Source organism: Curcuma longa, chromosome 16, assembly GCF_044706935.1.
Source record: "Curcuma longa cultivar G26 ecotype Majalengka, Jawa Barat chromosome 16, ITB_CL_G26_1.1, whole genome shotgun sequence".
In the NCBI taxonomy this organism is placed as follows: Eukaryota; Viridiplantae; Streptophyta; class Magnoliopsida; order Zingiberales; family Zingiberaceae; genus Curcuma; species Curcuma longa.
The window spans coordinates 12,108,337-12,136,310 of record NC_133876.1 but is presented as its reverse complement, the minus strand read 5'-3'; the positions used below and the strand labels follow the sequence as shown (position 1 = coordinate 12,136,310).

Genomic DNA, 27,974 nt, shown 5'->3' with positions numbered 1-27,974 from the left:
CTTTCCTTGTCTAATAGATCGAAACAATTTGCTTTCCAAGTAAAAAAAGCTATACTACCTTAGAGAATGATTCAGTGTAGATTTGAGAATAGTAAAGTGTTACTACTACCTCTTTCAAGTTTAAAGAATCATTAGCTAAGTGTTCATCAACAATAGGGAAAGAGATTATCAACTTCATTACCAACCAAAATTGCAATCGCCAAGAAGATTCGTGTAGGCGATAAATAGGTCAGCGAGTGGCACTGACCCGTGGCTAATCGATGTTGCGGTAGGCCAGTTGCTATGACCTATCTCCTTTCTGAGGTAGAGAAATTGCCATGGCCCTTAACCGGCTCGCAATCTCGGTGAAGCTTGGCCTCTGTGAAGGCTCAGTGGCCCAGCATTGCTCCATCAGTGATCTCCATTCGGGATCACAAGATTCGGGCACAGGAGGCCGCAATGTGTCACTCACAATCCCACCTGTTGAGTGGAGAGAAACATAAGCAGATCTGAATGCTATTCAATGGTTGTGCTTATGGCATGCTAATAGCGAAAACTTAAAGATGTAGACAATAGAAGTGGCAGATTTGGACTCAAATTCTCATGGCATTGTCAATATGATAAATCACACTACAAAGATGTGATACAAGCAGAGAGATCGCATGGCATTATGTAAAAATCACCTATAATGGCTCCGTAGTGCATATCGCGATATGGTTCGTCTCCAGTAATGAGCTCCCACATCACTATACCAAATGAGAAAACATCAACCTGAACCACGATGAATGGGTAACAATAGACGTAAAATCGAGATCAGGATAAGGTAAGAAATTAAGATACATTAGATTCAACAGTATGAATGACACAGCTAAGTATTACCATCTCACTATACTTATTCTCTTTGCCGCCGAGAAGTTCAGGTGCCATCCATGGGAGTGTTCCTCGCATGCCACCAGACATCAACGTCTCGTATTTCAATTTTGAGAGACCAAGATCAGCAACCTGCAAAATGTGAAGCTACATGACATTGCAAAACCAGTAGCTTCTTGTCACAGGCTAAAAGGAGAAACTACTAACATTGCAAAATCAGAGTTAATGTTTCTTCCTTGTTATTTTGCACACAAATATCGCAAAATAAACTGATGGAGAACACACTGGGTAAATTTGTTTCTTCGAGCTCAAACCTTACATTGTAACCAAAAAAAAAAAAAAAATCTTTTTTCTACATCTTTTGGTTCCAGACTAAGGGGGTTTTCCAAAAGTATTCATGTTGCAATTCTCCAAAATGCATGGATGTAAAATCTTTGTGAGGGAAAAAAACTTTGGTTGGCAAAAATTATCTAAAACCGGGGAAAGAAAATAGGTTCTCAAAAACTTAAATTATTAAGCTATTTTTATTCAACTTGAATTTATTTTTTTAAGAGCATATTTTATTTAATCAACAAAACTAATATTGATGATCAAAGTTAAAGAATTACTGAATTAGTTCATATTTGAATTTATGAGAATCCTTTCTCACTATAGTGACTTCGGAAAAATAATTTCCTTTAGATTTACTGATTTTGCTAGCAATTATGAGACAGATACTAAATTCTCAACTCCAGTAATTACACTATTTCTTTCCCTAAGCAACCTTTTGTTAAAAAAACTTCAGTTAATCAAATGGAATTATATTGATCCACAATGCTATAAAGCTAATGCACATTCTAATTCATGATTCATAAGAAGTGCTTATTTATTATGTTTACTAAGGACTTATTTTTCTCTATATTTTACTAATATTTCAACACAAATAAAGTGGCAGAAACATTGTATACTGCACATGCTTTTATGTTTGTCTCACACCTAGCACAAATTTTAAAGGGATTCAATTGTATACACAAATTTTCAATTGCAGAAGTTGGAATTTACAAAGTAGTCACAATCAAAATTTTAAGTATATACTATAACCTTTACCTTGCATATCGGACGCTGGGGATCCCTCAAGTTGACCAGAAAATTATCACTTTTCAAATCGAAGTGTATAATACTTTTGCTATGCAAGTATTCCATGCCAAATGCCACATCCATCGCAATAAGAAGACGCCGACGCTTATCAAACATCCTGCCAAAAGGAAACAACGGCAAACTCAAATAAATAAAACAATCAGCCAACTGCATAAGATATATCATTAAATCACATACAAGCATAGTTATTATGATTGATCAGACCAGCCAGCATGTCCAGAAAAATCAGAAATTCTACAATACAATAGAATGTGCCGATTTCTGACAACCCACTGAAGTAGCTAGTTTGTAAAATCATCTTGATCTCACAATTGGTAATAAAAGTAGGGGGGAAAATGTGGCACCTCTAAGTTTTCTTGATAAAAATTGAGTTGGAACTCAAATACAAAACTAAGAGCTAATGACCACCCAAATTGAGATGTCAAGTATTGCATGTTTTTTGTTTTATTTTATAATTATTTTTTTGAAAGAAAGAAAGCCATCGGTGCTTTTTCAATAAACTTGAAGAATAATTGCATAAATGTAAGAGATTATCATACAAACGTTCTTAATTAAATTTCTCAAATTAGTTGATATTCTGAAAGACTACATTTAAAAAAAAATCCATTGAGATCTTTTAATTAATCATATTGGTTTTATCAATTTTCAGTATTATATATTAAAATTTATTTATTCAATATGTTCTAGTAAAAGTTAATACAGTTGGCCAATCCAGCATTCCAACTCATAACCCAGGTACCTAGAACTTCACCAGATTAGTAACTATGCTTACAGTATAGGGCAGTAAACTTAATAGATAAGAGCAGTTACTAAACAAAATCACAAATGTCGAAGAGAGAAGAAGGTTGCTTAAACTGCCTTCCTTTCAGATTTACTTCCTTTTGCCGAGTAAGTAAAATTCTCTGGCACAGGCAACAATTGATTATGGGTAAAGAGGAGACTTAAGTTGCTTGCGACCAGTTATTTTCGAGTTCACAAAAAAAATGGCCAGTTGGCAGTTGGATTTCTTTAATCCAGTACCTCAACTGTTTGAATGAACTTGAACTGGAACACTAATGTCTCCGGCTCAGAATTCTAGATCCAATCAGTTCGGTTAGTCCAATTCTAATAAATACAAGTAACAGTGCAGAAATACTGACACAGCATTAACTAATCCAACAAATGAAGTAAAATTATTATAAAAAAAACAGCATTAAGTGATTACTTCTCATTCTTCTGCAAAGCATGCCGAAGTGAACCATTAACCATAAACTCTGTTACTGTTGCAATAGATCCCTCAGGGCCATCAAGAACGATTCCATAAAATGCCACAACATTTGGATGGTGCAGACTAGCAAGTTTACAAGCCTCATTCAGAAAGTCAGTCCACTGGGTTTATTTAGAAACACATGTAAGCATGTGTTGTACATGAAAAGGAGCATATCAAGATAATTACTACCAAAAATGCATACCGCACGATCCTGCTCTGAGGAGTTCCCAGAAAAAATCCTATCATTGATTCTTTTGATTGCAACATCTGTGCCTCTCCATTTTCCATGATATACAGTCCCAAAAGAACCTGATCCAAGTTCTTGCAACTCCTCCAAATCACTATTCTTTATTAACTGGAGGCGGATGCAAATATAATTTTAAGATCATGGGAAAATATAGACATAACAGATTAAACTACGAACAATATTAACACTATCTTCTGACCTGGATGTGTTCAATCACTTCTATATTTGGAAAACGAATCTTCGGTTTATCTGACTGTCCGTTCCTAGTCTGCATTACAATGATTTTAAGCAGCTGGTAATAACATAAATGCATACAAATGGGGAAAAAAGGCATGACCATCACCTCTGCCTTTCCATCCATAGCTACTTCGTCATCTATAGCTGTACATTCCTTCAAAGAATGGTGACCAGTCTCTTCTGTTTCATGGGAACTGAGAATAGGTACCAGAATTTCACATGACTGTAGGGTTGGTGCTGATGCTGTTGCTCTCGCTCTCCCTTCATTAATCTGGATATCTTGCTTAATGCAAGCATCTCCTAAATCATTGACAAAAGAGATGAAGAATATCTTGAACTTAAAAGATCATCAAGAATTATTCATAAAGCATAAGAAAGACAAAAACCTTTTAATTGATGTGGAAGCTCTGTGGGCACATCTGTTTTTGAAGAGTTTGGTAAGTGACCAGATACACTTGCAGGAATAGGTATCTCGAAATCTGAACTTTTTGCAGGATAGTTTATATTGTATAAATCCTCTGTTGCTGCAGAAATATTACTAGGTCTTGGAAGCAGGATTGTACTGTCCAACAGTTTCACAGGAACCGTGTTGCTGGTGAGTGGATCTGAGGAAACAGCTCGATGCAATTGGTCCATGTTAAGGTGAAGCTGTGCACTGTCATTTTGAAGTATAGGCCCACCATCAAATACTTCTACTAGACGGGCACTAGGAGCCTCAATGTTCTTTCTATCACTTACATTCCCATTGCTGGTATAATTGTTGTGGGTAGGATCTACATAATTGTACATCCCTCTCGGTCCAGCTGCTGTTTCATGATGATACGAGTATGGCCCATAATTCCCTATGATGTTCGGAGTGTGGATGGCATTAACAACTTGAGAACTATGCTCATATGCAATATTCCTCAACATAGATGTCAATTGATTAGGTAGCAAACTGGAATTTCCGGCTGGAACCACTGCAGATGCAATTAGCGGATTGCTATTAGACAGTCCACTCTCTCCGTCCGGTATCCTGGTGTTATGGCTATTCAACATGACAAATGGTGGCTGTTCAACCCTTGAATCCTTGGAGGTGCCAATATCAGCCACAACAACGGATCTTGCATGGTTGTTGAAACTATGAACTCCAGCAGGATTTGCATTAAGAGGTTGTAGCATCCCATCCATAGGCCTAACATGACCATGCAAGAAAGTAGGCACAGTTCTGTCGGTCAGTTGTACTGCCTCTTGTACCTCTGTACTTCCAACTAAATTAGCATCAACAACAAAAGACCTATTGGTAATACCCAGATTAAGTGGATAATTATGGTATCCGATCTGCTGTGGCAATTGCATTTGCTGTGAGCCAAGAGATTGAGTGACGAATGTTGCATAAAGGTTGTGGGGTGTGACCAGTGAACCTGATGTTTGTACTATATTATAACGATCAGTATTTACAGGCGCTTCTGATTGGTTTTGGACCGACTCTTCTTGATGAGATTTCTCAGGATTTCCGACAGGTCCATGTAATACTTGTGAAACACCTGGTAAATCACCAGAAGCTGGAGGCATGGAAATCTTAGTGTGGTCCAGATTGGCTGGATTCACAACTGGTCTTGCATTAATCAGGGGGGTAGCCCAAATTGTCTCAGCAAACTGATGGTTCCCTGGAAGAGCAGCAGCTACCAAATTATTAGGTTGTGTTTCCACCGCATTATCCGTGGGCAACAACATACCTGCTGTCTGCAAGGGTAACCTTTTTGAGAGATCCTCTGAATGATAACTTTGTAAGAGTGTATTTGCTTCGGGACTAGCATGTTTCTGGTCATCACCTTGTTCGCTGAGAAGGGTATCTGAATGTACATGAGGTAAGGCTCTCTGACATAGATAACATCCTTCAAATTTCACTGACAGCCCTTGGGATGATGGAGGCACTTGGCGGCGTTCTACATTTGTTGTGATGAAGTGCGGAGGAGGGAGTGGAGGGAGCTGTGATAGAGGCTGAAGCTTTGCATCACCAGGAATCCTTAGAATCTTTCCAGCATTAGGGTCCATCTGGGATTCCACTCTCATCAGCCCATTACCCACATGGGTGGTTGTGGTGTTAGTTTGGGATGGCATCATATATGCATGCGGCGGCCCTACGACATTAATCTGTCGAGGAACTCCCATTGCTAGGAAAGGTTGGGGATTCATCATTTGAGCATTTTGTGCAGCTATATAGGATTGTGCAACAGCTGGTGATGCAGAAGGCAATTCAGCTTGTATCGTGTTGATGAACAAATTTTGATTTGGCGCGGTAGGGGGCACCTCCAATTGAATTGGTATTAAAAATTGAGTTTGGCCACTGGAAATTGTGGTCATCAGTAGATCTGGAACGTCTTGCCCCACAAAAATAGACTTTGATTCATCAGATGCGACAGGGGTGGTCAAAAGAAAAGGCAACATACCCTCATTGGCAGTGCCTTCGTTGCCCACTGCCTCAGCAACCGCAATTCCATCCGAATTCTGGGTCGACGATAAGCTAGCCACGCTATCCCTTCTCCTGAAGCTCAAATCCAATCCATTGATAGCCTCGAGATACCTCGATCCAGTGTCCTGTAAATCATGGCAGGGAGCAAGCGGATCGGTACCCACTTCCGAGGGCGAGAAGAGGAAGACCCGAAGCTTGGCATTGGGATCCTCGGCCGCAAGCTTATCGTACTCCTCCATCATGTTCTCCAGGTCCTCCTCTGTGGAGACGGATATTAGGGCGTCGAGGTCCTCATCTGGGAGCTGGTACCGCAGCGCGACGGAGCCTCCGTAGACCTCAACCATCTTGCGAAGGATCTCGGGGAGGGAGACGTCGCGCCGGACGGTGAGAATGCGGGTCTCCCCGCCGACGTAGCGAAGGGCGCCATCGCTTAGGCGCGGCAGGATCTTTCCGCTGTAGCTGTAACGGAGTTTGACCCTGCGGTCTCCGGCGGAGGTGGAGGGGTGGTCGGAGCCGGCAGCAGCGGCGTCGGTGGTGCGCAGTAGGAGGAGATCCCTGTGGTCGGAGGAGGCCATGCGGCGGGGGACCGGAGCTAGGGTTTCGGCGTGGCGATGGAGAGCGAAGAGAATGGAGATCGGAGAAGAGCAAGAAGAGAGGCTGAGACGAAGTAGAAGAGAATGGAAATAAAGAAAATATTATTAAATGGAGATAAAAACATTTTTATTTAAATATATTAAAATAAAATATTTATATTTATATTTATAAGATAATAAAATATTAATGAAGATAATAAATAATATATATTCAAAATTGTTTGATTCATTTAGAGAGTTTATTTTCCTTTTAAAACTTTTTTTAATTATTTTAAATTTAATAAGAATTTTATTGATGAATATATATATATATATATATATATATATATATATATCAAATTTAATTAATTAAATGAATAGTTTTTTTTCAAATCCATCTAAAACAATTGATTTAGGCTACCAATTTTAAGTAAATGAGTTTTCCAATTTCCCTATTGGTACTTAAAATTCTAAAATATTCACACTTATCCTATTTTAAATAATAAATTTTATATTTTAAATTATAAAATAATTATACAAATAAAAAATATTTTGGATAAGTTCAACTAAAAAATATAGATACCGTAATAACAATTAAACCTTATCTTACTTAGGTAGATAGGATCCACAATTAAAAAATTATAAAAATTTAATAGTTTTAAAAAATAAAATAAATAAAGTATTAATAAAAATTATCAAAATTTTGAATCCATTTTTAAATGAAAATACTAAAAGTTTAGAATATGTATTTTAATTAATTTGAATAATTTAAATCCATTTTAATGCTCAATAGAACTCAAGCCTGTATAACATTAAATTTGAATAATTTTGAATCCAAATTTGACTAAGGATCTAGTATTTGATATGATGAAGATTTTTATATTTAGGTAAGGGATGAGCAAAAATTCAATTAAATCGAATAAATTGATTCAACAGATCGAATTTAAAATTTTGATTCGATTATTTCAAAATTTTAATTATTTTTTTAAAAAATTGATTAATTTAGTTCAATTTCGATTTTAAAATTTTATTTCAAGTTAAATTTGATTCCGAAAATAAAAATTGAATTAAATAAAATAAAAAAATAATTTATAAATTTTTAAGTAAGTAAACTTATAAATTCTTAATTAATTGATAAATATTTTATAATATTTAAAAAAATTAATTATTTTGGTTAATTCGTTCGAAAATTAAATTAATCGGTATTTTATCAGTTCAGTTTGTTCAATTTTTATTTAAAAATTCAATTGATTCGATAGTTTAAAAAAATCAATTTGATTCAATTTTGATTAATTCAGTTCAGTTCGATTGGTTTTAACTGAATACTCAGTCATATATTTAGGTATAAAGGTGAGTTTAATAAAATCATACTCATACCTAACTCGAATATCTGATTAAATAATATATATATATATATATATACATGTAATGTTGATATTTGTAAAATCAACACCACAGTAGTACTAGTTTACATTAAAAATTGATTATCGAATGATAAACAAATTGGTCTGATGGTTAAGATGAGAAGGAATATCTAATTCTCCGATATATATAGTATATGATGGGGATATCCGATGGGATAGGATGAATATTGATATAATCAATGAGGATAGAGATGGAGATGAAAATGAGAATGAGAATGAGACGTAGAATATGAAATTCAATTCAAATCTAATCCATTGTCATCTCTAATGTTAACAAAACTCTTATCTAATCATATACATCATCTCGATAATATTACCCAAAAGTGAGAATCCTAAGATTACAACTCACTAGTAATCTTTCATAGCTCATATGGCTATGTCTTCGATATTGAGAATTGTAAATAAGTCAAATCGAATCAAGTTTTATAGTGTTCAAACTTGTTTGATAAGGTAATCGAGTCAAATCAAATCAAGAATAAAATAAACCAAGCCATTGAAATATTTGTTAAGCTTGGTTTGATTTTCTTTAAGCTTGAACTTATTCATTTATATGATATCGAACTCTCAATTTAAGTTTATTTGATTATTTAAAATTTTTATACTTTACACTTATTTAATTGATTATTGAGTTAATTTTTTTTATTAATTTTAAATTTATTTATTTATTTTTTGTGTTGAGTATCTACAAATTTAATGCACATCGAAGCATCCATATACTAACATAAATTTATATGGGAATTAAGACTTATGCTCTATTTCCTTTCAGACAAGGGCGGAGCCGAGTACAAACATACTTGAGCTGTAGTTTGAGATCCGCTTGAAGATTTACTAAGATTTTAAGTTGATGAACAAAATTATTACAATATTAATTCGGAGTTAACTTTTGTTATTTTTAGTTAAAAATAATTTAACCCGAATTGATTATAAATTTTGGCTCTTTCATTGTAGTTCTAGATAAGAAGAGGATGAAAAAGAAATTTAAAAGGTGCTCCGCTGGTGGATTGGTAAATCCATCCGTCCATTATTTGATAATAAATAAATAATGAAAAAGGATGAATATTTCTCAGTTTTTAGGAAAGAAAAAACTAAGCAAAAAATCCCTCAAAAAAATAAAAATGACAATCCAATTCTCTAAAAAAAAAAAAAAAGGTGGAATTCGTCACCTTAACGGCCCCACACGGTCGGTCTCATGAATTTGTGAAAGGTAAATCGGCCTTTTCTACAACTCTGCTACGTCGTAACTAACTCAACTATACCTATCAAAAAATCCAAATATTGACTTCCTTTTGACCACAAATTTTTGAAACATGGAAAATAAAAGTTTTCAATCGACATCAAGCACCTTTTTCATAACTACGTTTGGTCCGTCCACATGATTGATGTGCTCTCATTCTTTTTTTGTTTATTTCATATTAAAATACTCATATGGAAGTTTAAAAGTAAAGAAAAGACAAAAATAAATAAATAATTAAATAAATAAATATAATAATTTGACCATGGCAGCAGTTTTTTCAATTGCTACAATATTCGGTCAAACCATTAGCTATCGTTTTTTATTCCTAAAGCATTCGAATTTGGCATGAGAATATTCCACTTTACTCCAAAAGAGCAATTCTTTTCTAAAAACATACCCTTATAATACAAAATCATGAAATCCTCTTCTGTTTTACAAAAAAAATTAAATTTCTTATCATCTTAAAAGACCTATATAAAAAATCCAAAATAATACTTTTTATAGAACATAATTGATCACGACAGAGATTCGAACTTTGTCTTCTTCTGCAACTTTGTTTCATTGTAACCAATTTAGTTATATCCCAGAAGTAAAAAAAAATCATCAAATCCTCCCTATTATTATAAGTGTCCTCTATTTTTATTATCATAAAGGCACTTTTTTGTTGGAAATAATTTGATCATTTTTAATAATTAAAAGTGCATTTAGTAAAATGCTAATGATAATAATAAACTTGTTTATCATTAACAAATTTAAAGAAAAAACAAATTGACTTTTGAAGGACAAGTCTCATTCAAACGTATTAATAATCTGAATTAGATGGGATTGTGACTTATCAACAATAATATAATTATTAATCATATTTTTTCTATAATTTGATTAAGCAAAATGAAGATAAAAATTGTAATTATTTTAAATAATATATGAGAAGGATATAAAACAAAGGGAAATTAGATTTTTTTTAAAAAAATATCGAATTTTTAATTTGATAGAAAATCAAAAGCACCTCTAATTATCCAAATCAAAAGAGTTAGGAAAATAACCTCTTATGGTATATAATAACGTTTCCTCGGAATTTCATATTGACAAGAGATTCATATTTTTTAATTATAGATATCCTTTGATTTTTTGTATTTTAATTTTGATAATTTTAAAATTATAAAATAATTAGGGTAAAAATTAAAATGATATTTTTTTAAATCATCAAAAAAAAATCTCACTTTACGTTTTTATCAAAAAGATACCACAATTGTATATAATTACTTGACTATCCTTTAATATTATTTAATATTATTATCTTTCATTTAATTTCTAAATCAATCAGGTATATTATAATAGGTACCAATGACAGTTTCTACTGCTTCATACTAAATTACAAAAATAATAATACATACGTATATAATGAATATTATCTAAATTATAAAAATAATAATACATACGTGTATAATGAATATTTAATATTTATATACCACGATCATCTGTGAGGAGGTAAATCGAGAAATTATAATTGATCACGATGAAGGAAGGTATTGTATCGGCTTCACCAAGATTCAAACCTTTGTCCTCTTATGTAACTTTATTTCGTCTAATCAACTCAGCTATGTTTCGGGGACTTCAATATCTATTTTCAATTAGGATGAATTATTTTAATTTTTAAAATTTAGATTCAATATATTAACTTAAAAATTATTGGACTACATTAATCCACTACAGCTCAACACTAACTATGTCATTGATAACTATAAAATTATAATTATATAATATAAATAAAAGTGATAGATATTTATAATTTATATTATAATAGTTATAAAAATTAAAATGGGATATTTAATTATAATATTAAATAATAAAATATTAGATCTTTATTAAAATAAAATTAAAATGGGACCAATTGGGGGAAAAAAATCGCTGCGGCACTCGTGTTCCAGCCACGCTTTTTCTCCGGAGTCACAAAAATCTGCGTCTCTCTGGCTTTTTAAACCCTCCACCGCCTCCCCTTCCTCCTCCAGTCGCCCCCGTTCGGCCTCTCTCGCCGCTCGTCTTCTTCCCGGAATCTCGCTCTCCTTCGTCGCGCTTCCGCTTCTCGCTGTTCCCCCTTCCGTCGTCCCGAATCGGAGCCGCCATGTGCGTGAAGGATGAGATCGGAGGGGAGGAGGCCGGAGAGGTCGAAAAGTTGGGATCCCCCTCGAGCTTCGCCAGTTCGCCTGTGAGTGTTCTAGTTTTGTTCTGTTTTCTTAACGGTCTTTCAGAAATGCCCCCGTTTTGTGGTTGGTTTTAGGTGAGCTTGTGTTTTTTTGGTTCTTCTGATTGAATCCGGGGGTGTCTGAACTTGGATTCTTGGTATTTGTTGCTAGTTTGGCCGATTGGAGTTGAATTTTAGTGGGTTCTAGCTAAAAAGTTGATTCTTTCGTTCTTTTTCTTATTGTTTTGGCTCTTCTATCTTCGAGGTGAATTTTCTGCGTGATGAACACAGAAGTTTGTGGTTTGATTTCTATCAAAACTACTTTTTTATTGAATTGGGAAATATTGATGATCTTCAGTGTCTTCTTGAATTTCCATTTCAGATTTTCCTTTTTGGGTTTGATTTATTGAACTCTAGACCTTTTGGTAGCTATCTTGCTACTGACTCTTCTTCTCCATTGTTATATTATGTTTATGGTAGTTCCTCATGATTATTTGTTAAAATAAAAAACAAAAAGTCTGCATCATCACTGTTTTTTTGTCCAAATAATTGCTTATCTACTTGACCTTGACTTTGCTGGTTCTGTGTTCAGATTGTGCAATAATATTCAACTATTCAGCAAGATACATGTGTTCTACATCAACCTTCCACCAAACTGGAAGAATATTAATCTTCTTAATTATTAACCATGTGTCTATTTCCACAACTGCAAAAACTTTCCACAAATTTGCCCCGATCTACTTCTACAGGAAATTTTATTGCCTTCTAGACTTCTACTGATTTTTCAGAATACCCCTATAGTTCTATTGTTGTTGTTTTACCTCCTCGATATATTTAATATTATCGATAAAGTCCACATTGCACCCTTGAAGTTTTATTTACTCACATAAGGCACATGTGAGTCGAAATCACCTCCTCTGTTATTGTCGACAACAAATGTAGTGTTTTCAAACTCAAACACAAGCCAGGTGTGGTCAACCGGTTGGGTTACAGCAGTCGAAACCGGTTTTTATGCTTTCCCTTCTTATTATGGCCACTATTTGTGATGAATTCAGTTTTGGCTTTAAGCTATAATGGATACTTAAGTTAGGATTAACTGCAAGTTTCTGCTTTAATGAGTTAATTAACTTTCAGTTTAAGCTTGAGAAATCTCTTTCTTATTTGGAAATGTTAATGAATTGGGCAACAGATACATTGGCATTTATGAATCTTCTCAGTTCAGATCTACTTCTCAACTTGATCAAAAAAATTTCTGCTTTTTACTGAAACTCATTAAGATATTAAACAGTTAATGAACAGAAATGTAAGATTTTTCTTTTGTGGTTTCAACTATTTGTTTGCTTATTTATGTGTCTGTCTTTGGCTGTAAATCTAACAATCTCTAGTTTTGTTCAGATGGAGAGGATATGTGAGAATACAGTCTCCATTGACAATCTCAATCCGGTAATGAACTTTGTCCCGATCCTTCGTTCTGGGGAATGGTTTAATATTGGAGCTCGAGAGCACATGGAAGATACTCATGTATGCATCAGTGATCTAGCGAAAAAGTTTAGGTGTCGCTCTCTTGATGCGGAGGCGGTTTCATTCTACGGGGTAACTTTAATTTGATTTGTTTGGTGTCGTAGCTTTATATTTAGAAACATGTGGCTTGTGTTTATGTTTTTGTGGTATTAGAAACAAAGACTTATTGATTAGGTCACACATCAACTTCAAAATCTTTCTAGTTTGTTTGTTCCTATAAGTATGTTTTGATTTGTCAAAGCAATGAATATGACTGCAACTCATTTCACACCAGATGAGATGAAGAGGGATTTTGCTGCTTATAGAATGAGATCTAACATTTAACTGCCTGCCTCCTCCGACCTTAGTTATCGAGGTCGAAAGGAAGCGATAAAAATGTCGAAACCTTATGAAAACTGGTTTGTATTGTTGTTGAATGACTCAGATATTGTCTGATTGTTCTGTTTCTTTTAGGTGTTTGATGGGCATGGAGGGAAAGATGCTGCACATTTCGTACGCGATAACCTACCGAGGATCATTGTCGAAGATTCTGACTTCCCACTCAAACTCGAGAAGGTTATCGTCCGATCATTTCTGCAAACCGATTTGCAGTTCGCAAAGACATGCTCTTCTCAGGCATCTCTACCTTCAGGCACTACAGCTCTTGTAGCAATGATTTTCGGAAGGTAACTACTAAGGGAAGCACATCTCTTTGAACTTTTGGTAATCATTGTTGTTAAATAAGTTTAAGTTTTTCGTATATTCATGTTGGTTCGAGCAATCGTTACTGAGGGAAGTCAATTTGCAGATCTCTATTGGTCGCAAATGCAGGTGATTGTCGAGCAGTCCTTTCGCGACGTGGTGTGGCTATCGAAATGTCCAAGGACCACAGGCCCTGCTGTGCAAGGGAGAAACACCGCATCGAATCCCTCGGTGGCTACATTGACGATGGCTACTTAAACGGGCAACTAGGCGTCACTCGAGCACTCGGAGATTGGCATCTTGAAGGCATGAAAGTGCTCGGGCAACCCGGAGGGCCACTCATTGCCGAACCAGAGTTGAACCACCTTATGCTGTCAAACGAAGACGAGTTCTTGATCATCGGTAGTGATGGCCTATGGGACGTCTTCTCGAGCGAAAACGCAGTGGGTTTTGCAAGACGACGATTGCAACAACACAACGATGTCAAGGCTTGTTGCAAAGAGATTATCGACGAGGCGTTAAAGCGAGGTGCAGACGACAATCTCACAGTCGTTATGTTGAGCTTTCAACCGGATCCTCCCGTGCCAATTGGTCATCGAGGTAGGTTAAGAAAGACCATATCGGCCGAGGGGCTGAATAGCCTCAAGTGTTTGTTAGAAGAGAAGTGATCGACTAAAGATAACTAGAGAGTTACATTGTTTCGTAACGTAACGACCTATTTATACGGCAAAGTGTATCGTATCTCCGCGACCAGAGAAATAAACAGCCTCATGTATCTATAGGCCATTCTCATACTTGTAACAACATTGTAAACATTGACATTCACACACAAAGAAAACAAATGTTGTATGAACAAAAAAACATTTGTTTCATACCATTTACGTAGAAGAAAATAAAGAACATGGGTAGAAAACAATTCATAGGAAATATAGTTAAAAACATTTTTCTAGATTTGATTGTCTGAGAAAAAAAAAGGCAACACTTAAAAAAATATCCTTTTTTATCGGAATGGACATTCTTTGTTGATTTATTATCAAACCAACATTTCATATTTTTGAAATTGTTTTTTATAGCAACTACAAGATCATAATTATTATACAATTATAACAATACATAATTATTATACAATTATAATAATTAAGATTTCATAAATATTATAATCATATAATTATAACATCTAAAATCACGTAATAATATATCTATATTATAACAATTATAATTTATAACTACTATGACATAATATTGGCATGTGTTGATTAAAGGGATTAAAAATGCATATGATTTCTTCAAACCAAGAGGACCTTCGATGATTTGGAAGTCATTTGTTTGAAGTGCGAAAATATTACTAAAGCATCGTTTCATATTATGATTGCTAGTACATGCCAAATTACGAACGATAAATCGGATGCTCTACGAGGAGAACAAGGAATGTGTCTTATGTCACCAACGAGAGGAGTCCAATAGCTACTTATTCTTTGAGTGCCCCACCACTAGGACTCTTTGTGACCAAATAAATCATTAGTTAAAAATTCAACTTGATTTTTCAACATTAAATGAGCTATTTCAGATTTTTGGATAGCATTACAAAGATGGCAACAACAAGATGAAGGCTCGATATCTTGGCATCTCAAGCATGATTTATGTGCTTTGGGAGGCCCGCAACAAGTCTCGCTATGAGGGAAAGGCACCAAACGAAGAGATGATGCTTCAAAAGATTCAAATACATGTGTTCCGATTTTTAAACCATGCTTAAGCAAATGGAGATCCCGATTTTTGGAGATCATCCAGTATTCTGTCTACCAACTTTTATGATTTTGTTGAATACGCTACTTGTTGGGTGTTGATGTCTTGAAGAATTCAGTGTTGAAAGTAAGTGATTAAATGTATCACATTGGGCGACATGCGCCTAAATAATGTGTTTGGATGTTGATAGCGTGTAGGAGCTACCTCAAGTATAGAGGTCCAAGCTCTAAGATGGACTTGTATTCTTTGATTCTACTTTGAGAGTACTTAACTCTCAAAGCATATTTATACAATATGTACCTATTTCTAGCATGTGTTGATTAATATTAACCACTAGAAATGAAAAGTTAATATTACAAGAGATATAAATTATAATTGTTACAATATAATATTATTAATATTAATTAAAATTGATTAAAATTGAGATATAAATTATAATTATTATCATATAATATTATTAATATTGATTAAAATTGAAGTCTAATATTGACTATAGCTACTACAATACAATTTATGAATATTAATTAGAGTTGCAATGTGTATGTTATGATAACTATGAATTATAAATACTATAATATATATATATATATATATTATATTGATCAAATTAAAATGTCCATTGAAATGCCCATGTTAAAATAATTATGTTATAACAATAAAAATAAAAATAAAAATAAAAATAATTTTAAAAAATATGTATAAAAATGAAATAAAATACCTTTGATAATAAATAAAAAATTAACCATTCCCATAAAAAAAAGAGAGCCTTTTTTATATTAGCTAAAAAAATCATAATTTATACTTAAAAAATAAATCATAGGAAAGAACTTGAAAACATTTTCCTTATTTATATTTTCTTGGTCTAAAAGGAAAAAAAGAGAGTTTTTATTCTTTATCTTTTTATTGGAGGGAAGAAAAAAAAAAATTTTAAAATCAAATTTGTAATTTTAAATATATTTTTATCTATTCTATTCACACATAATTATTTCATTACACATCCATTTAAATAGACAAATCAAATGCATCATTATACATATGAATTATGAAGGAGTTCTATACCAATAACTATTGTCTCAGACAAATGCAAAGCACACAAGCATTCTTGCTGTGTTTGTATGACAATTAGCACAACTAATAAACTCATAAGAAAAACATGATTCAAAAAAATAAGTTCACTTTGAAATGGAAAGTTTGTAAAGAAAAGTTAGAACTCAAACCGCAGCGAATCCCTTCTTCCCGCGACCGCTAGTCGATCCAGCAGGAACGACTTTTAGCACGTTAAAGCGAACAGTCTTCGAAAGTGGCCTGAGTAGAAGAAGATAGTATTCAGAACTACTGGAATTGTAATAAGATGAAAGTCATTGAAATGCAATCTAAATTTCTGATTCTTGCTAAATTTGAGGCTGTATAGTAATCATCAAGCTCGAGTGCTTTTTCTCAAGGTGATGGTCCTCTGAGATCATGGCAAAACTTGTTCAGGCGAAGAAGGTAGGGATCAAGATTGAGACAGAGCTCAATTGGCTAGAGGAAACAGATGGGGCAGGCAAAAAGCTCAATCAGGTAAAAGAGTGGGGATCACGATAGAGGCGGCTCGAGAAAGCAAAGCTGAAGCCCGATCAGACGAACACAGCTAGATTGGGAGCTGAGGATCGAGGCGGCTCAAAAAGTGAGAAGCTGAGGATTACCTGCACTGACCAATTATGACATGGTCACCTTCCTTAACACGAAAACAAGGGGATATGTGTGCAGGGATATTGGAGTGTCTCTTCTCGTATCTACAGCCAAGAAATTGCCATCTTTAGTGCCAAAAATAAAGAAAACATAAAAATACTGTCATGGCAGTTTGGTTTCCTTCTTGCCTTTGATATTTCTTGACATAGTGAAGGTAGTTCCGCCGTACGATGATGGTCCTGTTCATCTTAGCGCTGTGGCAAGTGCCTGCTAGGATGCGACCACGAATTGATACAGTGCCAGTGAATGGGCATTTCTTATCAATGTAGGTCCCTGCAAATAAGGGATTATGCTTCAGTGAAAAAGCAGTAAAAAGGTTCACATATCACTGGAATTCATAGAGGCATTTAAGATAAGATCATGTCACCCGTGCCGATATATAATTAAACATTCTAAAACTTAAATTGTAGTATAAAAAATATTAAAACTAATTTAACTTGATAATAGTAGTCCATGCCACCAAGATCCAAGAAGTTCTAAGACAAAATGTAACCATTGGGTAGGAGTAGCTAAAAACGAAACACCTTCATGAAGCAGAAAGAACCGCTAAGAGTTGGTAACATCCTCCTAAGAAATAATAACCTTGGCAATAGGAATGAGAATGGGTATTTGAGGGACCTACAGGAGTCTAATAGTTGGTAATCTTCATAAGAATCAGAAAAAAAACTCAACAATAGGAATGATTTTTTTTAGAGAGTTGGATACAAAATTTAATAGTTCACTTAGAATGAGTTTGGTTTGGAATCTAACAAGGTTGAACAAGTTTAGGTTTGAAAAATTTGTAATCCTATAGCAGAGTTTAGTAACAATCTTACTAGATAAAATTAAATTAGCAGAACTAGGTAGACTCACAAGCTAAAATACTAAAACATGAACAATATTTTAGCAGTCTAAAATAATAACAACACAAGTTTCATCGAAGAGCGATAATCATGCATTTCTGTTTAAAGTTGTACAGGTAGGTTATATGTCATGGAGATAAATAAATTGTAGATAGTAGAAGGACTTGTTTCTTCATTTAATTACTATAAATAAGAATATGCACTGCAATAATATCACAGCATATCGAATACTACAAGGAAAAGAAGGTTGTTAGAATCCATACCTTCAATAGCTTCTCTTGGTGTCTTGAAGCCGAGACCAACATTCTTCCAAAATCTATTCCCACCCTTTCCAGGCTTCTTTCCCTTGCCAGACGTTTTTGAGCTATAAATTGCCAAGGCATTGTACCAATGCTAAGTCCTCAAAGATAAATTTTATTAAATAAATAAATGAATGAACGAACTTTCTAGCATCCATGTACGGACCTCAGAAACACCTTTGGCTGCTTCAAGAATGCCCTCTCTGTCTGTAGAACGCAGCAATGCACACACCAAAAACATTAGAAAATGCCAAACATGTCAAAAAATGGCTATACATAACGGCCTCGATCAACCATGCTGAAGGTAAAGGAGCAGCGGCGAAGTGAAATATAATCAAGATGAAGCGAATCAGATAGATAATTAGCGATAACTCGGAAGCCAAAACTCCATAACCACTCCTCTACTTAAATCTAAGACAAGCCGGAGGCAAAAGAGTTAAAATCCAGAGCATCATTCTAAAGCGCATCAGAAAGGGGCCACATCGGCACAATAAAACCCTAATGGAACATCAAATGCTTCTAAAACAATAAACAAGAGACAAAAAAAACTTTAACGAGAAGTGAAATCCGCAACAGACAACAGGTCACAAGGTAACGACGAGAACCGACCTGTTCCGCCATGGCCGATAAGGAAGAAGAACTTCGCGAACGATCGGATCCTGCGTCGTTGTCTGAACCAAACCCTAGTGAGAGCGCAGCGCAGCGTTGATATTTATAGGCGGCTAAGCATAATTTTTTTAAAAACTATTTAGTATTTTTAAAAAATTAAATATGAACTATTAAATAAAAGTAAATAAAAATTGAACAAACTAAAATTTAAAAATTCAATATTTGCGCAGTTCATGAAATTACCAAAATACCCAAATCGTAGGGGTAAAAACGGGAAACCATTTCTTCAATACCGCAGATTCCTTGAGCCGTCTCTGGATTCCGAAGGAAATCGCAGTTTGGTGGCGCTGGTTTCTTCGATCCCTTCTCCTTCGCCTTTCAAGCTTCTGGATCTGCTCCGGTAAGCAGTTTCTTCCTCCGCCTTCGGATTCATGTGTCGCTTCTCATGGATCTGCGCTGTTTCTGTATCGCCCGTGTAAGAATGTGATTTCCTCCTTCAAATCTCTGTTAATTTTTCAGATCGATGTTCGATCGTTCTCGGAATTATCGTGAAACCATTTGATGAATCGCACGGGGGTTTTGTGTTGTTTTATTGGAGTGTTTGTTCATCATTCGCAGCTACATGAGGGATCCGGAGAGTTCGTTGCTTCTTGGAGTGTTTTCGATCTGGAAATTATTATATTGGATAGGCGGCATACTAACTGATTCGTTGTCTCGTGCTTTTAGGGTAGAATTGCGATCGATTCCTTGAAGCCTATGGGTGGTTGGAGCTTACAGCTCCTCTTGTTATATCTGGTTGTTCTTTGCTCTGCGAATTATGCTTTATGTGGGAGTACAAGTCCATACGTACGTTCAGAATATCCATCTACCGATATCCCTCTAGATAATGAAGCGTTTGTTATTCCGGAAGGTTTTAACTCCCCGCAGCAGGTATAGCCATGGAAGTGCAATAGCAATCATATTTTCTTCATCTTGTTGCTTTTCTGTGGTTTTCTTATCTGTCCGATACTCAATCTTCCTAGTTGCATTCAGGTTAGTATGTTTTGTAGACTTATAAACTTACAGGAGATAAATATGTTATGCTAATAGTAGCTTGTGCGTGATAGAGCCAAGATTGATGGAAATAGCTAACAAGGTACATAAGTTTGTGTTAGGGAAGCATGATAAGGATCAGACTGAATCAAGTTAGTGACCTTTTTTATCATGTTGTTTTTCTTATGAATCCTTAGAGCCGTCAATTTGGGTTGGATCTGTCGGTTGGCCCGGCCCGCTAAATAATTTAGGTAGGTTGGTTGAAATTTTATCAACTCATTTTAAGGTAGGATTAAGGTGGGTCGACCCGCCTAGAGTTGCAATCCGCGTGAGTTGGCATGTGGCAGACTTGGATTGGCCCGCGGTTGAGAAAATTTATTTTTCTTTAAAATTTAAAATTAAAATAGAAAATTCAATGAATTAGTGGTCTTGATCTGTCTAAATTGCAATCCAAACTTAAAAATTTCAACTTGACCCGTTTAAGCTGTAATTCAAACTTAAAAATTTTAATATTTTCTTTATTTTTTTTTTTGAGAGACTCATGGATTGCTCCGCCTAACCCGCAACTCTCCTTGGGTTGAATTGGAGATTTTCCAACCCGCCAAGTTGGTGGGTCAGCCCGACCCACCCCACCATATGATGAGTTTCTGATGGGTTGGCTTGTCCTGTCATGGGTTGGTCCGTTTGACAGTTCACATTAAGTATATTTACTATCTTATGTGTGGAACAAAAATGTTAGCCTGGCCTTCCAAATAGCATAGATGGACGGGACCATATTTACTAGGTCTTCAAACTGAATTCCATATAACATGGTTGATTGGAAGACCAAAAGTAGGTCTTAGATGAGGTTAATTAATCACCTTCTATTGTGCATTATATGTAGTGTTGATGACTAATAGTCATCTTATCAAATGGAGATCTTTACAGAAAATTTAAAGTATATAATAACTTTCTAACTTATCAGTTAACTAGAGAAATGCTATAGGTTAAAGACCCAAAGCAATGATTGAATATGTTTAATTGACACTTATTACACATTCAATCAGCAAAGATATCTATCATATGAAGTGTTGATAACTAATAGTTATTTTATCAAACAGAGATCTTTACTGAAAATCTAAAGTATGCCTTCACTATTTCTATATCATAACCTTCTTTCTACTTGTCAGTTAGCTAGAGAAATGCTATAGGTTGAAGATCCAAAGCAGTGACATGTTTAATTGACACTTATTACACAAATCAGCAAAGATATCTATATGGAAAACATATAATTTTCCTCCACTCTTTCATATTGCATAACTTGCAAATTAGCACACATAAACTTGGAAGTTGACTTGTTTACATAGGCTTCTGACCTTGTTTTAGATGTTTTTTTTTTTTCCACTCTACTTAACCTGCAAATTAGCACACATAAAGTTGGAAGTTGACTTGTTTGCATAGGCTTCTGACCTTGTTTTAGATGTTTTTTCCACCTTTTGAGAAGAGAAGCTAATAACCTTTTGGTTCAGTTGCTATTTTACATCAACGAATCATTTTCAGTTTGTCTGATACAAGTTGTGGTTCAGGTGCATATTACTCAAGGTGACTATGATGGGAAAGCGGTCATAGTCTCCTGGGTGACAACTTCTGAGCCTGGTCCAAGCGAAGTCTGGTATGGCACAGAGGAGAACAAATATGAGCTTAAAGCTGAAGGAGAAACAACAAACTATACATTTTATGATTATACTTCCGGATATATTCATCACTGCCTTATTGATGGACTTAAGGTAATGAAGTATCCTTATGGAAAATAGTCGAGTTTCTTATGTACCCTTTTGGAAAAAAGTCAAATTGCCCGATCAAGATGTCTGAACAGAAGTTCTGATGTACTAAAATGGTCTTTGTTCCCTTTGTCGCATATATTGAAGTAACACCTCCATAATTGCTTAAATAGTGACTACTATGGGAAGTTAACTGGACTACTATTTTTCATAGAAATCATCATTTTAATAAATTACATGTCGAAAATAATGAGAATTGGCTTCTCCTTTAAAGTTCACTACGATTAGGGACTACTTGACCTCAATGTTCACAGTAAGTTTTGATGGATACGTTCTATAGTTGAAGTGTCCTTGTCATGGAACAACTTTTCATCCAATAATTACTTGCTGACTACTGCTCTAATTTTAGTAGTGTAGCAACTTACATGATATGATGAAATCCTTTCAGTTTGCTGGTTTGTGCAATTCTTTAACTGCATTTTTATATGGTGGGCAGGCTTTTCACCTTCCCCCTGAGAAAAAAAATATATCTATGACTGTTTTGCTTTTATAAACAGTTTTATTTCTTATTTTATATTTATTTATCTATTTAATCAAAATAAATTTTCTACAAACTCTACTGTTTAAATCTGATCACAGATTTTTGGTAATTAGCCTGTCAGATATCAACTGATTATTGTTGCTTTCCAATGTCTGTGTACAATGTCTATGGTGATGACTGCCAGCCAGATCTTTGGCTAACATTTTCCAATTCCTTATAATGCAATCTATTAGTTCTTAATCAAACTTAGATTTGTTGATGTATTTTATTCATTTAGAACATCGTATTATGTATCTAATGTTTTTATTGAAAACATGAACCAGAAACTATAGCTGAATGATATTATTTCAAAACTGACATTTTTTGGTTTTTGTTGCAGTATGACACAAAGTATTATTATAAAATTGGAGCTGGTTCCTCTGCTAGAGAATTTTGGTTCCAAACACCACCTGAGGTCCATCCAGACGCTGCATACACATTTGGCATAATTGGTTGGTATAATTTTCTGTTACAACTGATATCAAGGGAACTGTAAAATTGATAGTATGGCTAATCTTCTAACATCATCAAGGTTTTGGATTGTTTTATCAGCTGATGATCAAATGTTATTTATAAGATTTAGCAATGAAAATGTGGATATGATATTCCTTTCAGAGGTTTTGTAAAACATATACAACGTGAATGTTGATTGTTCACTTGAACATGAGCAACAAAATAAGGTAACTTTAGACAACAACTAGATGATCATAAATGAAGGACAAGGAAACTAGAGGAGCACTCTTCTTTGCTTTTGTTTCAAATTAATTGTAGCAAACACTTGTATAATTAAATGCATGAATTATTAACTTGAAGGTCCTAGCTATGAGGACAAACATGCCTTCATCTGTAGAACATGCATGCCAAAAAAGATGATTAATTAACTTTTTGAGAATCATTTTTCCTTCCAAGTTGAATCATGCTTTAGCAACTTGCATAAATGTGATTTCTAATAGCATAGTTTTTATCACTAGGTGATCTGGGGCAAACTTATAATTCTCTTTCCACTCTCAACCACTACATGGAAAGTGGTGGACAAACTTTGTTGTTTGTTGGAGATCTCTCTTACGCAGATAATTATAAACATAATGATGGCATCCGCTGGGATTCATGGGGTTGCCTTGTGGAAAAAAGTGCTGCATATCAACCATGGATTTGGACGACTGGCAATCATGAAATAGAGTATCGACCTGATTTGGTACTTTTTCTTGCATAGATACTTCTATTGGCTAATATTTTCTGTCATTGTTTTTGTATTCATTTGTTTGCTTTTGTTAGGGAGAGACCACTATGTTCAAAGCTTTTTTGCACAGATTTTCGACGCCTTATAAGGCTTCCCAGAGCAGTTCACCACTTTGGTATGCAATCAGGCGAGCATCTGCTCATATTATCGTGCTTTCAAGCTACTCTCCATTTGGTATGCTTATTTGTCCTTGAATGCATCTTTTATCATAACAGGATGAAGTCATTTGTGCCTCGTCAAATCTCTGAAATTGTAGATGAGGACAATAGGATTTGATAAATTACCTAAGTTATCATCGGCCACTAGAGCCGTCAATTTGGATTAGGTCCATTGGGTTGGCTCGCCCCGTCAAACAATTTAAGCATGTTGGGTTGAAATTTTATCTAACCTATTTTAAGGTGGATTTAGGTGGATCCATCCGTTTAGATCCGTGACCCGCGTGGGTCAGTCCGCGATCCGCATGCGTCAGCTCGCGACCCGTGTGAGTTAGCCTGCGGGTTGAGAAAATTTATTTATTTCTTCAAAATTTAGAATTAAAGGAGAAAATTCAATGAATTAGTAGGCTTGACCTGTCTAAACCGCAATTCAAATTTAAAAATTTTAACTGGACACGTTTAAACTACAATCCAAATTTAAAATTTTAAATATTTTAAATATTGTTTTATTTTTTGATATGCTTGTGGGTTGGCCCGCCAAACCCGCAACTAGAGCCATCAATTTGAGTTAGGTCCGTTGGGTTGGCCTATCTCATCGAACAATTTAAGCGAGTTAGATTGAAATTTTATCAATCCATTTTAAGATGGATTTAGGTGGATCGACTCGCCTAGACTTACGACCCGCATGGATTGGTCCGCGAGTTGAGAAAATTTATTTTTTTCTTCAAAATTTAGAATTAAAGGAGAAAACTCAATGAATTAGTAGGTTTGATCCGTCTAAATCGCAATTCAAATTTAAAAATTTCAACTTGACCCGTTTAAACTATAATCCAAACTTAAAAAATATTTTTAATATTTTTTTATTTTTTAATAGGCCCATGGGTTGGTCTGCCTAATCCGCAATCCGCCTTAAATTGGGTTGGGTTGGAAATTTTTCAACCCGCCAAGTTATTGGGTCGACCTATCTCGCCCTGCCATATGATGGGTTTCTGATGAGTTGGTCCGCTCCGCTATGGGTTTGCCCGTTTGACCGCTCTATCCAGAATCCGTCTTAAGTTGGATTGGATTGGAAAATTTTCAACTCGTAAGTTGGTGAGCCGACCAGCTCCGCCATATGACGAGTGGTCCGTCCCACTATGAGTTGACCCATTTGACAGCTCTATCGGCAATGCATAGGCTTGTTGGTTAATGATTGATTAGTGAATAGTAACTCGACTTCTTTTCCCCTTTTGTCATGGAAGTATTCATGTAGGGCTGTGAATGTTGAACACAATTTGATCTGCACAGACAACCTGAAAGTCATAAAACACGACTCGACCCCAATTTGGCATCCCTAATTTTATGTTTCATGTCCACGTGAACAACCTTAACAAAAAGTTATTATGTTGCACCATAAATCCATAATTCCTTCCTAAAGATCTTGAAACAAGTTTTATCTTGAGGATTCTCCTTTTTATGATTAGGCATCAAGATTTAAGCTATCCTAGAATCTCAAAGTAATGATTCAACATTTTCACTCAGCAAACCATGAATCTTTTCTATAATTAATTGTGGAAGTGTCTCATGGATATTTATCCACTATTTGTGATCTTTTTTCAGTGAAATATACTCCACAATGGCATTGGCTGCGGGCAGAGCTGAAGCGAGTCGACAGAGAAAAAACACCATGGTTGATCATCCTCATGCACGCCCCCCTTTACAACAGCAATGCAGCACATTATATGGAGGGTGAGGCTATGCGAGCTGTTTTCGAGAAGTGGTTCGTAAAATATAAAGTCGATATGGTCTTCGCTGGTCATGTGCACGCCTACGAGAGATCGGTATGTTCTACTCCTGATTTCTCTGATATGGTTAGTTTGAATATGGATGCAAAGATGCCTAGTTCTTCATGTGGTTACTTGTCTTTCGGGCTAATTTCCTACGAAGGAATTGTAGAAGAAACAAAACATGTCATTGTGTTCCTCCGTTTTCTTTGGTGGAAATGGAAGGAGGAAAGAAAGAGGTTGGGGAAGTTCTCCCCAGCTTCTTCAAGTATTTCTACTGCCTAGGTCGAGGAGGAAGCAACATTGTTGACAAGATCAGTAATTCTGGTCAAAATAATTACTCTTAATTCTATAAATTTAAAATCTCCTTTCCCTAACTATTTCCTTTTTCCGATAGGAAACTAGCCTGTTAGATTTCTCTATCCAAAATGTGCATAACTTATCGTCGTAGTCGTGATTGTGCGAAAATATGCTTAATCTCAACTCTAGTTTGGAGTTTAGAATAGATATTTTGCTAGTAGCTTAACTTACTCAGTTTTGCAAGACCCTTCTAATAATAGTTTCACTTTCATTGTAGTATGGCATTTCCAATATAAACTACCACATAACATCGGGCAACCATTAGAAATACTAGATCATGCTCCTGTCAATGCGGAGTCTCGGAGAAAGATCTATTGTACCCAGTTTTACTCTGCTTTATAAGAAGTTTTCAAAACTCGAACTTATGATCTTTAAGTCCACAATAATAACTTTACTATTGCATATATAAAAGTATACAATCTTTAAATAGATGCATCGGGATCTTTCATAGGATAGTTAGCGTATCATCTCATATAGTCATATGACATTTGTAGGAAGAAAATAGAAATGAACTCCAAGAGAGATGGCTGAGTGGTTGATAGCCAATAGGAAACTAACCTTTCGATTCCTCTATCCAAAATGTGCATAACTTATCGTCGTAGTTCTAATAATAGTTTCACTTTCATTGTAGTATCGCGTTTCCAATATAAACTACAACATAACATCGGGCAACCGGTATCCTGTGCCCGACAAATCGGCTCCTGTATACATTACTGTTGGTGACGGAGGAAATCAAGAAGGTCTTGCTGGAAGGTAGCCGAAGAAACATTATATTAGATTCTCGAATTGGTTGTTTTTCCTGTTTATGATCTTCTATTTTAATGCTTCATAAGAATTCTTATACTTGGTGTAGATTTTTTGAGGTGCAACCTGACTACTCTGCGTTCCGGGAAGCAAGTTACGGGCATTCGACCTTGGAACTGAAGAACAGAACTCATGCTCTATACCATTGGAACAGAAATGACGACGGAAAACATGTACCGATCGACCACCTCGTATTTCACAACCAATACTGGTCGGTTCGCTCGCAAGCAATCGATAGTTGAGATTTCGGTTGGTTATCATTGACGTTAGGAAACATCATGATGCAGGTCAAGCAACACGAGGAGGAGACGATTGAAGAAGCACAAATTCCCGACCCGTGCTGGCCTTTTCGCCAAATATGGAAATCTCTTGGATGCGCTTCCATGATCGTATCGAAGCAAAAAACGATCATCCGTTCGGTGAATTTGACCAGATTTTTTTTCCCAAAAGAAGAAAAACAGATAAATTCATGCCAATAGAATAAGGCAGCCTTTGTATGTTTGTGTAGTATGTTGAATCATTTATGGGTGCTCGTGTTTATATACAGACAACTGCGGGCTTCTTGTTTGTATCATCCAAATAGTTTGCCTTATTCAATTATGGTCCTGCTGCTAATGTTTTTTTTTATTATTATGATAAGTATAATAATAATAATTGTTGTTGTTCTTCCTTGTGAATCTCCAACAAACGGCATTTTCCTCCTTTCTCTTATGTATCGAAAATGCTCACCTAGTTTTCATGAATTCAGATTTATAAAATAAAGTTTGGAATCTGTAGAAATTTATTATACAAATTTAGATTTAATAAAATCTTTCTAAGCTTACTAATTAAAATTCAGATGCTAAAAAGTTAAATTTGGGTCCCTGAAAAGACTTGACTTTATAAGATGTCTACTATGCATTATAATTGAGATTCAAACCATGAGTGCTTGAGTGCCCTACTGAGGTCCTCGGGGCCATGGTGCCATGGTAGGACATTCAGGTTGTCACCTAGGCACCCGCAGTTCAATTCCCAGCTACGACGTATTTGCAAGAATTTTTCTCTAAATGGGGATCGCAAGGATGCTGGGCATCTGGTTTAGCCGTTGCGTGCGCTTCCCGATTTACCCTGGTGACTGATGGGAAACTTCCGTGGGATCGGGTCAGTCACTTCCAGGGATTGAGTCAATACGACTAACTGGGATTATCATTTTTTTTTAATACCCTACTGAGCACTTTATCATTGCACAATTGCCCGAGGGCTATATTTATCTCTATTTTGAACTATGA

At 35.3% G+C, this 27,974-nt stretch overlaps 4 protein-coding genes across 5 annotated transcripts; 2 read left to right on the top strand and 2 right to left on the bottom strand.

The window, feature by feature from the left end:
* Positions 1-11: 11 nt before the first annotated feature.
* Positions 12-6,749, bottom strand: LOC141847329 (RAF-like serine/threonine-protein kinase PRAF). The gene is made up of 9 exons (XM_074735344.1): positions 4,106-6,749; positions 3,826-4,019; positions 3,682-3,750; positions 3,438-3,590; positions 3,191-3,354; positions 1,936-2,083; positions 859-981; positions 663-750; positions 12-459 (listed from the first exon to the last, which is right to left on the bottom strand). Exons 1-9 carry the CDS (start codon positions 6,747-6,749, stop codon positions 281-283), a joined length of 3,762 nt encoding a protein of 1,253 aa, XP_074591445.1. The 3' UTR covers positions 12-280.
* Positions 6,750-11,330: 4,581 nt separating this feature from the next.
* Positions 11,331-14,642, top strand: LOC141847195 (putative protein phosphatase 2C 27). Its single transcript, XM_074735178.1, has 4 exons — positions 11,331-11,610; positions 12,982-13,179; positions 13,561-13,772; positions 13,895-14,642. Exons 1-4 carry the CDS (start codon positions 11,527-11,529, stop codon positions 14,454-14,456), a joined length of 1,056 nt encoding a protein of 351 aa, XP_074591279.1. The 5' UTR covers positions 11,331-11,526; the 3' UTR covers positions 14,457-14,642.
* Positions 14,643-16,583: 1,941 nt separating this feature from the next.
* Positions 16,584-19,076, bottom strand: LOC141847682 (small ribosomal subunit protein uS17-like). Its single transcript, XM_074735745.1, has 6 exons — positions 19,013-19,076; positions 18,570-18,610; positions 18,368-18,468; positions 17,391-17,535; positions 17,217-17,306; positions 16,584-16,836 (listed from the first exon to the last, which is right to left on the bottom strand). The coding sequence occupies exons 1-6, from the start codon at positions 19,022-19,024 to the stop codon at positions 16,743-16,745; spliced, it is 483 nt and encodes a 160-aa protein (XP_074591846.1). The 5' UTR covers positions 19,025-19,076; the 3' UTR covers positions 16,584-16,742.
* A 251-nt stretch (positions 19,077-19,327) lies between these two features.
* On the top strand, positions 19,328-27,336 carry LOC141847194 (phosphoenolpyruvate phosphatase-like). 2 transcript variants are annotated; one of them, XM_074735177.1, is made up of 10 exons: positions 19,328-19,412; positions 19,739-19,942; positions 21,610-21,810; positions 22,725-22,836; positions 23,356-23,579; positions 23,660-23,798; positions 25,379-25,599; positions 26,534-26,655; positions 26,756-26,917; positions 26,994-27,336. In XM_074735177.1, the coding sequence occupies exons 2-10, from the start codon at positions 19,769-19,771 to the stop codon at positions 27,091-27,093; spliced, it is 1,455 nt and encodes a 484-aa protein (XP_074591278.1). In that variant the 5' UTR covers positions 19,328-19,412; positions 19,739-19,768; the 3' UTR covers positions 27,094-27,336. The 2 variants fall into 2 exon arrangements, with proteins under 2 accessions (XP_074591278.1, XP_074591277.1); XM_074735176.1 differs by lacking the exon at positions 19,328-19,412 and adding an exon at positions 19,422-19,487.
* Positions 27,337-27,974: the final 638 nt, after the last annotated feature.

Excerpts from the sequence above, each read along its gene's own strand:
- LOC141847329 (XM_074735344.1), bottom strand. The coding sequence starts at position 6,749 with ATGGCCTCCTCCGACCACAGGGATCTCCTCCTACTGCGCACCACCGAC. Across the intron at positions 3,591-3,681 it reads AAGTGATTGAACACATCCAG|TTAATAAAGAATAGTGATTT; the intron begins GTCAGAAGATAG and ends ATCCGCCTCCAG. Across the intron at positions 460-662 it reads GCACTACGGAGCCATTATAG|GTGGGATTGTGAGTGACACA; the intron begins GTGATTTTTACA and ends TCCACTCAACAG.
- LOC141847195 (XM_074735178.1), top strand. The coding sequence starts at position 11,527 with ATGTGCGTGAAGGATGAGATCGGAGGGGAGGAGGCCGGAGAGGTCGAA. Across the intron at positions 13,180-13,560 it reads AGGCGGTTTCATTCTACGGG|GTGTTTGATGGGCATGGAGG; the intron begins GTAACTTTAATT and ends TGTTTCTTTTAG. Across the intron at positions 13,773-13,894 it reads GTAGCAATGATTTTCGGAAG|ATCTCTATTGGTCGCAAATG; the intron begins GTAACTACTAAG and ends GTCAATTTGCAG.
- LOC141847682 (XM_074735745.1), bottom strand. Across the intron at positions 17,536-18,367 it reads ACCAAGAGAAGCTATTGAAG|GGACCTACATTGATAAGAAA; the intron begins GTATGGATTCTA and ends CCTTATTTGCAG. Across the intron at positions 17,307-17,390 it reads TATGTCAAGAAATATCAAAG|ATACGAGAAGAGACACTCCA; the intron begins GCAAGAAGGAAA and ends TCTTGGCTGTAG.
- LOC141847194 (XM_074735176.1), top strand. The coding sequence starts at position 19,458 with ATGGATCTGCGCTGTTTCTGTATCGCCCGT. Across the intron at positions 22,837-23,355 it reads ATACACATTTGGCATAATTG|GTGATCTGGGGCAAACTTAT; the intron begins GTTGGTATAATT and ends TTTTATCACTAG. Across the intron at positions 26,656-26,755 it reads CAAGAAGGTCTTGCTGGAAG|ATTTTTTGAGGTGCAACCTG; the intron begins GTAGCCGAAGAA and ends TACTTGGTGTAG.